Source organism: Haliotis cracherodii, unplaced genomic scaffold (genome assembly GCF_022045235.1).
Source record: "Haliotis cracherodii isolate W230 unplaced genomic scaffold, xgHalCrac1.p SCAF_2, whole genome shotgun sequence".
NCBI lineage: Eukaryota > Metazoa > Mollusca > Gastropoda > Lepetellida > Haliotidae > Haliotis > Haliotis cracherodii.
The window spans coordinates 26502146-26517613 of NW_027266275.1; the positions used below are offsets into that span (position 1 = coordinate 26502146).

General features: G+C 41.2%; 2 protein-coding genes across 2 annotated transcripts; both read right to left on the reverse strand.

Annotated features, from left to right (window-relative positions):
• Positions 1 to 980: 980 nt before the first annotated feature.
• On the reverse strand, positions 981 to 3083 carry LOC139467539 (G-protein coupled receptor Mth-like). The gene has a single exon (XM_071249072.1). The coding sequence runs from the start codon at positions 3081 to 3083 to the stop codon at positions 981 to 983; it is 2103 nt and encodes a 700-aa protein (XP_071105173.1).
• A 3744-nt stretch (positions 3084 to 6827) lies between these two features.
• Positions 6828 to 9044, reverse strand: LOC139469884 (uncharacterized). The gene has a single exon (XM_071252205.1). The coding sequence runs from the start codon at positions 9042 to 9044 to the stop codon at positions 6828 to 6830; it is 2217 nt and encodes a 738-aa protein (XP_071108306.1).
• Between the last annotated feature and the right edge of the window lie 6424 nt (positions 9045 to 15468).

Sequence of the window (15468 nt, forward strand, 5' to 3'; positions counted from 1 at the left end):
TGATTGTACAGATCCAAATGCGTTGCGGTGACGAATGTGAAGTTGATACAATTCACTAAAAACCATTAGACATTGTTTTACTTGAATGAATACTAGAATGCCCCTTAACCAATGTGGCCTAACTTGCCGATGTATGCGTAGCACAAGTGGGCGCGTATGTTCCACTTTCCACATACAGTAGACTACGGTTATAGCGAACTCAAAGGGACCACTAATTTTACTTCGGTATATGCATATATACAGCATATATACAGCAAATGGCCGGGACCAAAAAAAAAGTTCGTTATATCTGTCAGTTCGTTATAAGCGTGTTCGTTATAAACGTAGTTTACTGTACCAGGAAGTCCAGACTATAACGGTCGTCAACGAAAATGTTTTCGTGCTTTGTGGGATGGATTCGTCGGGTACCAGTGCCGTGATGTGTGCATGTGTGTCAACATCTTTATGTACATCATTCGGTGTTGTCGTCACAGAACCAATATCAGTTTGCCTGTATATCGGTGAGACATTTCGGATGGCGCAAACATGTCCAACGTTGTTCCACGAAACTGTTCGTAAAATGTGCTGCGTTATGTCAGTATTACATCGAGTCGTTACAGAAAAATATAAATCGCCAACGCCATAGAATATCTCGATTATCCGTCGAAACAGATTCCATTGTCAAAAGAAAGGTGAAAAGTTCACTGAAAATCAGTGATGACACCAGGTGTTCGCGAAAAGAGTAAGCGTGTCCTGTCCAAATCATAGCACACGCCACTAACGCAACTTGCATTATATATGTGTTTGTTGTCTGACACAGCACAGCAGTATTCCTGCCATGCAGTGGCGCCCTGTCAACAAACCAGACAATGATGGAACAGAAAACCAGTAACACGATGGCGTATTTACTGATTTTGTTGAAACTAAAGAAAAAAACTGTAATGACATACAATAATATTACTACATTTAAATTTGACAATATCTGGCAAAACCAAGATAACTCAAAGCCGACTTTCGATGATCTGGTAAGTCAATACAGTGTTACGCGAGAGCCTTGAATGTCTCTGGTCAGGATCTCGGACTAAATACAAAACCCTCCTTGTAAACACAAACGCTACAATTATAAATATGACCTGTAGAGTGTTGAAGATTATATAAGTGTACCACATTACGGTGTAAGGGAAAAGCGAGGCTAAGATTCCCAACACCCACGTCAATCCCATTACAACAGACAGCTTAACATAAATACCAAATTGGCTCCTGTCACCTTTGTCCAAATAGATAGCAGACTTCCGCTTAGCATCGTGGATATTCTTGGCAGCAATGGAGAAAAATCCAAGGTTAAGACAAATGAGAAGAAATAAAGGCGAAGCAAAGAAAATAAGTAGGCCTCGTTTGTTTGTTATCCAGCATAACCCAAGTCCGTAATTTGGCTTGAACTGACTTTCAGAGACCACGTTGTCGACAGTTACGGCTGCCGTGACAAGAACGATGGCAACTCCCCTGACATAAACGTTGTAAAATGTGAACCTCATCGACGACTTCCCACCATCGCCCGCCTTGACAAAACTCTTGGAGAATGTGAACCAGACATCTGCCGCCATTACGTTCATCCACAAGAATGCGTCCAGGAACAGATAGTGCATCAACGCCGCAATACCTTTACATAAAGTTGGAAGACTTTCTGCCCGTGGTGCGAAGAGCACAGTCAGGTTGGCAAAGAACAACGACGTGGTTAGAGAGAGGAGAATCTTCCCAGGAATATTTCTCAGCGTTTTGACGACAGCGTATATCACCATGGTAATCAGCAATCCTACCAATGAAACAAATAGGCATATTGTTGTGAAAATAGCTGATGTGGGTGAGAAGGTTAACACAATATTTTTGTCAATGAACCTGGTAGATTCTGAGAAATTAGTACACACATAGGTATATTCTCCATCATGATAGTATTCCTTCCTGCTGTATACATATCCTGATGAGGTCTCCAGTGTGCCGTCTCCGGCTATAACAAACTCGCTTTCGTTTAACTGAAATCTTGTACAATCATTAAACATTGATTCCGTATTTGAAATCAGTCCCGGACGAAGCGTGGTATCTCTGAGAACTCTCCGGCACTCCCGAATGAAGGGATCGTAAATCTGGAACCTTGAACATGTGTGTGTTAGGTTAAGGTCTTGCTCCATTGTTATATGTCGATAGCCTACTTTGGCTGACCCAGAGTTGTCATTGAGATCCAGAAGAACTGAGGAAGAATACAAACCTAAACTTTGAACTGCTTCCGTCTTTTCAATAATGAAGCAGAATGGGGGTTGATGGTTACATTGAGCACATTCAATATTGAAATATGTCAAACCCGAAAACGAATACACAAGTTGCATGTACACACTTCTCTCACACACAGATACCTTAACAGTGTTGTTGAAGTCGGGAGCGCACCTTCTAATGACTTCCAGTTTACATGGTCGATATTTCTCTTCTTTGGTTGGAGGTAGGAATTTAAGTTGGCACTCTGGATTAACCAGGATTTCCTCTATCGTTGATTCGGGATTAATATTTAATGATGTTTGTGAGTTGCATTCCGCCTTCGGTCTCCAAAACTGATAAGGTTCGTCGTGGCACACAACACAATACAAGTTGCGGTATAGAAGCCCGGATGTGTCCCCAGTGACCGGAAGTCTCAGCATTAGATCGCTTATGTTCTTGGACACGCATGCGTCGTTTGTCTCCGATCCGAGCCAACCACTTGGACAACTGACAACAGCCAGAAAACCATCGTCGTTAGTTACAGCCGAGTCATTGACACATCCGACATATGGTTCGATCTTATGAACTACCGCATCAGAATTCGAGGTTGAATTATAATCAATGCAACAGTCACCCACAATTTTGCAAAACTGATCACATGAGCATCCCATGTCTGTGAAATATCCCCTTGAATGGGAACGCATCCAGTCAATATTCGGTTTACAATACCACGAAGAACACGACAGCAACTCTTCTGTTTCAATTTGTCCTTCATCCGAACTGATCAATACCAATTTTCCTATAAAAATTATAAACACTAAATATTTGCGTCCGCTCTCTCCACGGTTGGTCTCCATCGTGGTCTTCATAACTAGTCTATTAACACTCTGGGTTCTCTGGGCTTGAATGAGAACATGGCGTCATCCAATGTCTGCAAAGAAAGTTGGACCCACAGTCTGGATGTCAGTACCTGAGATATAAGCGTATTATCAGACCATGTGTCTGATCAGGACATCGTTCATACTCAATGTCCATGGAATAGTAATTATGACTGCTAAAATGTTACTTTTGATCATCACACTCAGGAAGTTAACCATTGAAAATGTGTGAAATTACTGTACATATTAAAACCCGAAGGAAACCAGCTGGACATATAAATATTGCTTATTCGAAAGGAAACCTTGGTAAGTACTTATAATCTGGGCACGATACAGAATCGTCGGTGTTGTGTAAATCCTGGTAAGTTTTTATTCGTTTGGAGACTCATTGCTAAAATATAGCATAAACGCTGTAACATGTTTGGCTGTAGAACCATTTCAATTAAGCATGCTGTGATAGATAAGGCCCCTACAACGTATTTATGTGTTACAGTCTTTTTGCTTTATGTAACATTATATTGAGGCTTGAACATGAAGGAACTCGTGTCAGTAATTCTACTTCATAACTAATACATATGTCTCTAAACTTCTGATGTATTTAATAAAATGTGTAATTCTTCAGATGCATCGATCCTTATATCGTTGTCAAGCAAGGACTTGACAATGGTATAAGGGTCTATACCGAAACGTCGCCTTTACAGTATTAAAGAAATTGTTATCCATAAATTGTGTCTACTTTGTCAACCGTCAACTTCTAAGTAATGCCTATTAAACAATTCCTCATCATGTGTTTTCTATCCATCATGTTGTTACAGTATTATCCTCGTGTTGTTATTATTTAACATACTCATGTTAATCTCTCTCATATATGCAATTATTTGTTACTGTTAATCCTCCAACTACTATATATATGCTGTATCATGTTCATTTTTCAGCCTTGCTTGACAACGGTATATTAAGAATCTATACCGAAACGTCGCCATTACAGTAAAATAAAGAAGTTGGCAACTTCCAACTTATAAGTAAGGCCTATCAAACAATTTATATGCATTTAGAGCAATTACGGTATTCCGCATAAAAATTTATATTTGTATATCCATCGCACTACATTGAAAAATATAAACAACAAAACGCACAGTTTTAAATTCAAGTACTAAACACCTAGTGTTACCCAAATGGATAAAATCTGCACATACATTGTACTTTGTTGATGACAATAAGACAAAGTGACATCTGATATCAACGCATTTGAATTTGCACATTGAAATGTCTGTAGCATTGTGTCTGCTCTGAATGGGTGCATGGAAAACACAGTATGTATATACTATTTCAGTAAAACTTATCACGAATACAACAGGGCAGATACACAACCCATTCCAACGATGACCCCAAATATTACAATACAACAATGCATATACCATCAATACAACAATACAGACACCATCAATACAACAACGACCCAAGATATAACAATACAAGCAGACATCACAACACACCAATGCAGATACTATCACTATAGCAACAACCCAAAATATCACAATATAAAAACGCAGATACCATCAATATAACAATACAGAAAGCATCAATGCAACAACGAACCAAGATATCAGAATACAACAATGCAGATATCAGAATACAACAATGACGTCAGATATCAAATCATAACAATGCAGATAACGTTATACAACAGTGCACAGTATAGCAATTATCAGCCCGACATGGTCAATATATGTATAACGGCACGTCGCAGCACTTTGAAGGATAAGAGTAATGAGGTGAAATCGGGTTTAGCGTCGCGTCCAAGATTATTGCACTTATATAGCGACGTGCATGCACGTGTATGTGTGTGTTTGTGTGGCTGCTTGTACTAGTCCGGACTGATGCCGATTCACAGTGTTAGCAAACTGAGATACCATGCCGCAGTTTAACATGAATACCCCACTCAGACACAGCATACTGACTCCGAGCCGACCAGTCCTTGTTTTAGCCCCATAATGCTGAGCGCCAGACAGGGTAACAACAAGTACCATCTTTTAACGTCTTTTGGTATGACGCGGCTGGGGATCGAACCCCGGACCTTCCGCTCTCCGGGCCGAGGAGGCGGTCTTAAGAGTAAAGAGAGAAAAGAGTAAATAGCTAAACCGAAGAACCGGCCTGCCAACACATGATGCCGCTAAGTGAGTGAGTGAGTTAATATTGCTTAACGCCGCATCACCAATTTTGCAGCTATTCGCGGCGAGAAATGTCTTTTGTGTAATCATATATCAACCAAAATAATAAAAGGGATGTTGAAAATCACTAAAATCTCAGTCATGTATCACATGCATAGATAAAAGACTGACTTTGCGGGTAAAAAGCTATATTTTATCATAGAGTTTGATTTCCTTTAAATACGCTAAAATCAAGTGATTAGAAACTGTGTTAAAATATGATGCCGCTAACTGGTGACGGTTTTGACAACGAAACTAAAGACGTTCACTACTGTTGATATTAATTTCATGTATAACTATTGCCATATTGATTTAACTGCATGTGTTCATAGTAATTTGTGTACCTGGCTTGTTGATACATAAAGATAGAGGTGTAGAACCCACAACTTGTAGATTTTAAATGTGAATAGACTGAACTATAAATAGAAACAAAAAACACAAATAATGTCAAAAACTAAATACTTTTAATGCAGGTTAGCGTACATTCAAATGTGTGTTGAAATCCTTTTTGGTGAACACCATCATCGAGTATATGTATCCACGTCCCATGCGCGTACCAGTATATTAACATCAAATCTCGAACTGTTTGAAACAGGCAACTATCTTTTGCAGTAACAAATGTACCCGTACGTTGTATGCTTATTGCACTATACATACATATTGACTTATAACATTAGAATTGGGACATGTATTGTTAGATATAACAACCAGGTCGTAATAAAGGATAATATGTTCCGAGTTCAGTAATTTTGTCACCATTAGTTGACTTTAACCGTGGGATTATTATTTTTGTTTAGTATCCATATTTTCAAGACAAACGTTCATGAGGAGTACGCTTCTTAAACTTACCAACGCTCCTTCAACGCTGCATATATCATAGCCAACTTAATGCAGACCGAACTATTCATGTAATATGTAAAGACGTCACAATAGATATGACATCACAATCTCTCATAATGTTTTATTTTTGGTACCGGCCTTAGCATTTATACAGGCAGTAACTCACCCAACTTCGAATAAGAAATATAAAAGTTTGTTTCCGCTCAGTTTTGTAGACATATCGTTTTAAGGGATATGTCAGGTTATTGAATTTCGCCCACGTGTTGATTCCACGTTACAATTGGTCCTCAACAACCATTGATTGTCGTATGAGGCGACTTAAAGGATTTCTGTGATCAGACTTACTTGGTTGATGGTGTCATTGTACCCGTACAACGTAGATCGTTGCTCACAATATCAACCACTGGATTGTCTGGTCAAGACATTATTTACAGGCCGAGGTCTATAGCAGAAATATTGCTGAGTGCAACAAGCATATACACCAAATGTAGTGTTAATCAGGTTTCAGTAATTCCGATGCAGTAACAAGCAGTATTCTGTATTATTACCACATCCAATAGATACAAGGTGTAACACATCTTCTCTCGCCTCGCTCCGTGGTTCATGTAAACACATCATGGGGCCTTGGAAAAGTTGCACTGCAATGTTACAGCTGTTAAAACAGCTTGAACACTCACTGCACGCGGTCTGTGATCCTGAAGGTGAGGACAGTGCTACGTGTGGGAGTTGAGGGCATCTGGCCAGAGGCGGCAGACTGTCTCCGTAGATTGATAAATCGCTCCCGGAGTGAATGCAAAACCCTTCTTGTAAACACAAACGCTATACATATAAACATGCCTTGAAGAGTGTTGAAGATTATATAAATGCACCACATTACGGTGTAAGGGAACAGCGAGGCCAAGAACCCCAACACCCACGTCAATCCCATTACAACAGACAGTTTGACATAAATACCAAATTGGTTGCCGTCACCTTTGCCCAAACAGATAGCAGACTTCCGCTTAGCATCGTGGATATTCTTGGCAGCAATGGAGAAAAACACAAAGTTAAGACAAATGAGAAGAAATAACGGCGAAGCAAAGAACACAAGTAGGCCTCGTTTGTTTGTTATCCAGCATAACCCAAGTCCGTAATTTGGCTTAAATGGACTTTCAGAGACCACGTTGTCGACAGTTACGGCTGCCGTTACAAGAACGATGGCAACTCCCCTGACATAAACGTTGTAAAATGTGAATCTCTTCGACGACTTCCCACCATCGCACGCCTTGACAAAACTCTTGGAGAATGTGAACCAGACATCTGCCGCCATTACGTTCATCCACAAGAATGCGTCCAGGAACAGATAGTGCATCAACGCCGCAATACCTTTACATAAAGTTGGAAGACTTTCTGCCCGTGGTGCTAGGAGCACAGCCAGGTTGGCAAAGAACAACGACGTGGTAAGGGAGAGAATGATTTTCCCAGGAATATTTCTCAGGGATTTGATGAGGGCATATATCACCATAGTAATCATCAGTCCTAATAAAGAAACAAATAAACCTATTGATGTGATGATAGCTGTCATTGGTGAGAAATTAAATTCTGTCTTTTGATCAATAAAAGTTGATATTTCTGTGAAATTTTGGGTTAAATTAGTACACACATAGGCGAATTTTCCATCATAATAGTATTCCGACTGGTCGAATACATATCCCGATACAGTCTCTAATGTGCCGTCTTCAGAAATGGCAAACTCGCTTCCATTTAATCGAAGTCGTGAACAATCACCGGCGTTGCTGCTTAAACTATGGGTAATATTTGTAACACGTGAAGTCAGTTTTGGATGTACTACAACATCTGTATAAACATTACGACACCTTCGAATGAATGGGTCGTAAACCTGAAATCTGGAACACGTATGTGTCATGTTAACTTGTTGTTGGACCTTGTTTAGTCTGGAGCCTACTTGAGTTGATCCGGTTTGGGTGTTCAAGTCAAACAGAATTGAAAAAGAGTAAAATCCTCTTGATCGAACGCCCTTTCCAAAGGGTCTCACGCCATTGTTTAGGCAGGAGGGAGAATGGTAGTTACACAGGGCACATTCAACGTTATAAAACGTCCCACCTGATTCAGAGAACGCCAATTGCATATGCACACTTGATACACACCTTGATATCATGTCCGTATCATTGAAATCCGGAGCACAACTTTTAATGACATCCGGTTTACACGGTCGGTATTTTCCTTCTTTGTTTGGAGGAAGCTTTTGAAGATGACAATTCGGGTTCTCCAGGATTTCGTCCATCATGGATGCCGCAGTAAGATCTAATGGTTTCATTGAACTGCAGTCAACCGTTGGTCGCCACAACTGATAGGGTTCGTCGTGGCACACAGCGCAGTACAGGTTGCGGTATACAAGGCCCGAGTGATTCCCTGTAACTGGTAGTCTCAGCATCAGATCGTTAACATTGTCAGACTTGCATAAAACCTCAGTCTCAGATCCCAACCAGCTTTGAGGGCAACTGACCACAGCTAAAAACCCGTCCTCGTTGGCCACAGTCGAGTCTTGGACACAGCGGAGGTGAGGTTCTATTCTATTAAGTGTCCCCACCTCATCATCATCTGAGTTAGAATTGTAATCCATGCAACAATCTCCCACAATTCCACAATACTGGTCACAGGCGCACCCCATGTCTCTGAAGTATCCTCTTACATTCGATGGTCTCCAGTATATATTCTGTTGGCACGACCAAGTAGAGCAGGATAGGTTTGGAGAGTTGGAAAAATACACGCCATGGTGTTCTTGCTCCGTTTCAATTACCCCTTGGTCCAAAGTGATTAACACAATCTGGCTTGTGAAAATAATTAAAAAGAAAACCTTGCTTCCGATTGTGTTGGGTACGTTCTTCATGGTGTGTCTAACAGCATGTATTTCGTTCCAATGCTGGGTTGGTTCAGATCGCCTTCAATTGGAGCAGGGCTGTTCACGTCTCAGGCCTCATTCAAAATGGTCCGGGATCCTAAACAGTTTACATTAGTGTTCCAGACACACGCCTTGCAGGCATTCACGTGATATCAGACAGCGCCAATGACATAGTTAATACACTGCTAAGATTCAATCACAACACCCACTGCTAACGTATACACTTTGAGTGTCACATATGGCCGGCCATTCAGTGAATTGGATTCCAACAACATGATATATACTTTAATAAATGCAGGATTATTGTAAGGCATGTTATCAAAGTGTTAAAGAAAACACTTACACTTTTAAGTCATGTAGGAACGATAACATTTTTAGGCAGGGGTCTGGACACAATCGGATCTGTCAGTTGAAACGATGAAGCTTGTCAAATATATAATTGGACATAAAATCTGGTTTAATATTTTTATATGATAGGCATTCTAATGATTTACAAGTCAGATCAGCTTCAACCAAAAGTAGTAAACATATACCTTTATTAGTTACATGTAGTGTTGGAACGGATGAGTGCATAAAGTAACAATTTAATGTATTATTAAGACCATAGAATAGAAACTGACTTGAGAAGGGGAGCCATTCGTCTGGTGAGACAGTTGTAAACACCAGCCTGTGTATATAAGAGGAGATAATGAACGATCATAGGTGTGTATAACGACCGCCAAGAGGTCGGTGTCATGTTTACATGGAACGTCTTCTGTTACTTCAACAACTACATTCCAGCAACCGAACTTTACACTGACTGCAATGTGTCATATGCGGTATGCGAATCTTGGCGGTTATCTCGCATCCATGAGACTTTTAACTATATGCTGAGTTGTGGGCACGGGCGGCCCAATTGTCTATGTCGCTGCAATTTGATGTGCAGAGTTGCGTCCCTTTGGCGTGCCAGGAACCTATCATTGGGTTTCTGGATGCATCAGTGCCAAACGCGTGTTCGTGTGTTCGTTTAAGACCTTCATCACTTGAGACCCTCTTTACCAACAGGGGGCACGCGTGGCGCAGTCGTCTAAGGCGCCGCGATTCCCTAGCAGAGTTGCGTCCCTTGGGCACGCCAGAAACCTATGATTGCGGGTTCGAATCCCGGTTCGCCCTGTTTCTAGGTTTGTCAGCACCATACCCGTGCTCGTGATATAACTGGAATACTGTTAAAAGCGGCGTTAAACCCGACGCACTCACTCACTCTTCCCCAATAACCTGTCACGCCGTGACATATATTATCCACAGAAGGGTTAAAGAAACTCACGCACGATGTTAAGTGAAGCTAGAATTCCAAAGCCCCGTGGAATCTGTTTCGGCAGATAGTTCAGGCTGATTACTCTCTGGCTTTGATGTTTTGAATTTACTGGAAACGTAACTCCTTGATTTAATGAAGGTTAAGCTCTGTGTCAAGAACTGTGACTGCAATGCTGCTTCACCGCCTGTGTGGCGTCGACTAAGTGCGTCAGTGTGCTTGTGTTCACCACATGGATATATAGCTTACATGGGAATAGCTTTACTTTCGTGTATTGAACATAACTACAACAGACCCTCGATAACTCGTGATTTCTTCACACGCAGTGTTCCGTGACTCATGGCCTCCATGGTCACATATCGGCATTCCTTTTGTCTCCAACAAGGTTTATACGGTCCGAAGGAGTTAACGTGTTTTCATTACTGTTTTGTCTTTTAGCAGCAACACGACTAGTCCGTTTGTCGTGAACAAGATGAGGTGAGGTGAACGTCGCGTCCAAGATTATTGCACTTATATAGCGACGTGCATGCACGTGTATGTGTGTGTGTGGCTGTCCGGACTGATGCCGATTTATAGTGCTAGCACACTGAGATACCATGCCGCAGTTTACCATGAATACCCCACTCAGACACAGTATACTGACTCCAAGCCGACCAATCCTTGTTTTAGCCCCTAAATGCCGAGCGCCAGACAAGTACCATTTTTCAACGTCTTTTGGTATGGATCGAACCCCGGACCTTCCGCTCTCCGGGCGGACGCTCTACCACTAGGCCACGGAGGCGGTCCCGTGAACAAGGACAACAGGGTATGTGAAGCGCTGTCCAAACACTTTGCTCTACCGGGCAACTGGCTGTGTCTTGTGTCTAGAAACATTTTGAAAATGCAATTTGAGCGTCAGAGTATCATTTTCTAGTAGCCATGCCTGAAATAAATCGCTATGCAGAGTTGTGTCCCTTAAGCATGTCAGAATTCCCGACATGGTTAAAATGTATGAAGCCGATTTCTAGTGTCCCCCGCCTTGATATTGCTGGAATATTGCTAAAAGACCTAAGATCATACTCACTGACTCCTCCCACACCAAACTGACACGCCGTGACATAACTTCAATACCGTTTGAAGGGGCGTAAAACTAAACACAGTCATTTATTTACAACATTTAGCCCTGCCCTCTCTGGCAAGAGGCGATGCCGACTACAATGAACGAGAAGTATCAATACATGTACAGTAGGGATGGGTTTGGCAGATACGACTCGGATTTCAGTTTCCTCGTGCCTAATTATTTGCTATTTTGGCCATCCCCCGTCAAATTAGTTAGAACGAAGACCAGCAAGCTCTGCCAGTAATGTATGCGTTAAATAGGTATTGCTATCACTAATTGGGACAGTATTTATCAGGCTTGGCGAATCTGCTCGTAAATCATTACCTTGGCTCAAGGACACAACAGTAAAGAAAGCAAAAAACAGATCTGCATACTCTGTGATTCTCGTCTTCCAGACGTTTTAAGTGAGAACTATTTCCGTACAGTGACCTAGCTTGACATTCAGAGGGTTCATCAGCCTAACCTGGTGCAGTCACTGTAACTTCATAATGATGACGAGATTAGATGGGTGAAGGTTATTGTTTTGTTTCTTTCTCTCAAGTAGTTGTGCCTTGGTTGCCTGTGTGGTGGACAGAGCGTCTGCCCGGAGAGCGGAATGTCAGTAGGTCGATCCGAGGCCATGGGTATCAAAAGACGTTAGAAGATTAATTCTAATAGTTGATTTACTAGTATAAACCCTATTTTGCAGCTTGTAATTAAATACCATAACATATTAATAGTCCCAGACCGTCTGCCGTAACACTGTAAGTCCTTCGTATTTATGTGGAACAGTAATTAATTTGAAAATATTCAAAATTCTTATAATGGTAAGAACGTTACTTATATTTTTTTGACATATTTGCATTACGACACAAACAACTATTTAACATAGAAACAGCTTCATTTGATTTTAGCCGTTGCTGGTCTGCACACGACCTTAACCTGACACGGTAGATCCTCCACTGCAGACCTTGAGGTTATTTTTACCGCAGCCACAACTAACAGGAACGGGATCTAAAAAACCAAATATACACCTTTGAGATGTGAAGATAATTTGTGTGTAGACATTTGGCGTGATGGAACGTGTTAGTGGTGGCATAGAGCACTACAATACCTTACTAAATAACTCGCTAAACTAGCTATACTCTGTAATAGTTAAAAACTAGCCATACTCTGTTGTTGTTGTATACAAGGTATGCTCTGTTAGAAATTAGCTATACTCAGCTGTGATAAACTAGCCATACTCTGTTGTTATATACAAGGTATGCTCTGTTAGAAACTAGCTATACTCAGTTGTTATAATCTAGCCATACTCTGTTATAAAGTAGCCATACTCTGTTGTTATATGCAAGGTATACTGTTATAAACTAGCTATAATCAGTTGTTATAAAATAGCTATACTCGGCGCAAAAATCGCATGCTATTGTGAACGAGAAATAATATGTTGTTGTTTTAAAGTAGCTATAATCTGTTGTTGTTTTCAACTAGCTTCCTCGACGGTTCTAAATATGAAACATTCGGCTGTTGATGTAAACCAGCTATACTCGGCTGTTGATGTAAACCAGATATACTCGGCTGTTGATGTAAACTAGCTATACTCAGCTGTTGTTGTAAACTAGCTTTACTCGGCTGTTGTTGTAAAGTAGCTATACTCGGCTGTTGTTGTAAACTAGCTTTACTCGGCTGTTGATGTAAACCAGCTATACTCGGCTGTTGATGTAAACCAGATATACTCGGCTGTTGTTGTAAACTAGCTTTACTCGGCTGTTGATGTAAACTAGCTTTACTCGGCTGTTGTTGTAAACCAGCTATACTCGGCTGTTGTTGTAAACTAGCTTTACTCGGCTGTTGTTGTAAACCAGCTATACTCGGTTGTTGTAAACTAGCTATACTCGACTGTTGTAAACCAGCTATACTCGGCTGTTGTTGTAAACCAGCTATACTCGGCTGTTGTTGTAAACTAGCTATACTCGGCTGTTGTAAACTAGCTATACTCGGCTGTGGTAAACTAGTTATACTCGGCTGTTGTAAACTAGCTATACTCGGCTGTTGTTGTAAAGGTGCTATACTCGGCTGTTGTTGTAAACTAGCTATACTCGACTGTTGTAAACCAGCTATACTCGGCTGTTGTTGTAAACTAGCTATACTCGGCTGTTGTTGTAAACTAGCTATACTCGACTGTTGTTGTAAACTAGCTATACTCGACTGTTGCTTTATATACCAGCTTCATATTGTTATATAGTCCAGCTGCATAATTGTTGTAATATACCACCTTCAGGGTGTGTTATAAATCCCTGCTAAATGGCCGATACCATGTGCAAGCTACGTGACTGTCTCAGACTAAGTTGTACCAGCATACTTTATTTCCAGTAACTTACTGAATGCAGTGGTACGTGTTTGATTGCATAATAGAGAAACAACTGCTATCTTTACACAGTTTTGAATTCTATAAGCTTTGATTTGTTTGTTTGTTTGTTTACTGTTTTACTATACGGCCAGCTTGACCATCTGATCCACTTTTGTCGTCTTTTACGACACGCAATAGGGGGATTCGGGGTGATTTCGGCTTTGAGTATTTAACGGTCAACTATGACATACTTTGATGGTTGCATATCACGAGCAAAGAAAATGAAGTGACAACCAACGATTTCATAAGACATAAGACATAAGGTGTGTTATAAAATACACACACACATATGTGGGTGGCGGATTAGAGTAAAACGTCGCTTAAAACAGTATTTCAGTAACATAACGGTGTTAACTTAATGTGGGAAGAAAACCCGAATGATGCAATGCTAAGACGTTTGCCGTATAGCCAAAGCCTATCTGTGATTAATACCAAAGATCCTAGGTTCCTGGTACGTCTAAGGGACGCAACAGTGCACAGCAAATTGCGGCACCCAAGACGAGTGGGCCACCTTCAAACCCATGTACATAAATAATCATTACTACAGGCATGGCCACAAGGTATAGATCCTGTTACAGTTACACCTGTGACACTCCAAATGTTTAATAAACACATGACCTGGCCAGTTGCCCCGGTAACGCGAAGTATTTGGGGCAACGGTTAATGTATGGAGTGATCCATAGTTCGAGACAAGCGGAAAAATCGTGATCAAGGCGAATCTGGGATTCAAACCAGGAAAGGTTTCCGGCACGCTTAAAGGGCGCAATTCCTTCACAGCCACATCCGGTGTCTTATGACCCCGATGTCGGATCCAGAGCAAGCCATGCTGGACCTAAATTGTTTCAAGACTGTTGCACTTATATAGCGACGTGTATGCACGTGTGTGTGAATGTGCGTGTGTGACCAGACCTTGTTTTATGCGCCAGTGTGGTTGGTTGGTTTGTTGTTTAACGCCATACTCAGCAATATTCCAGCTTTATGACGGCGGTCTGTAAATAATCGAGTCCGGACCAGACAATCCACCAATTGACATCATGGGCATCCACCCACGCAATTGGGATCGATGACATACACCAACCAAGTCTGCGAGCCGGACCACCCGATTCCGTTAGTCGCCTTTTACGACAAGCATAGTCGCCTTTCACGGCAAGCATGGGTTCCTGAAGACCTATTCTACCCCGGATCTTCACGGGTGCGCCAGTGTGGTAACAAATGGAACCATCTTTCAGCGTCTTTTGTTGTGACGGCACAAGACGGCAAGGTTGGAACTACATTTGGTCACACCAACCTTTTGTCAGTCATTTGAAATTCAGGTGTTTGAAGCGGTGGTCGTGATTGGACATTTTAGACGCGTGCCTTTCACTGGCATAAATCCAATGGTATGGACAGACTGAAGAGGGATGCAAAATCAAAATATACACCAGATTATTATTTTATTTATTATTCTAAGTGTAACACATATAATGTAAATACATATTATCGTAGTCAAGCACGTATACACACTACCGGGAATCGTGACAGGGGAGATGGGAACATTATATACAGGGATGTTTCCTCAAAGAAATAAAGAAAACCTTTAAACATGATATATCAATGGAAACCATGAACATAATTTGTTTTAAGCATTTACCCACTC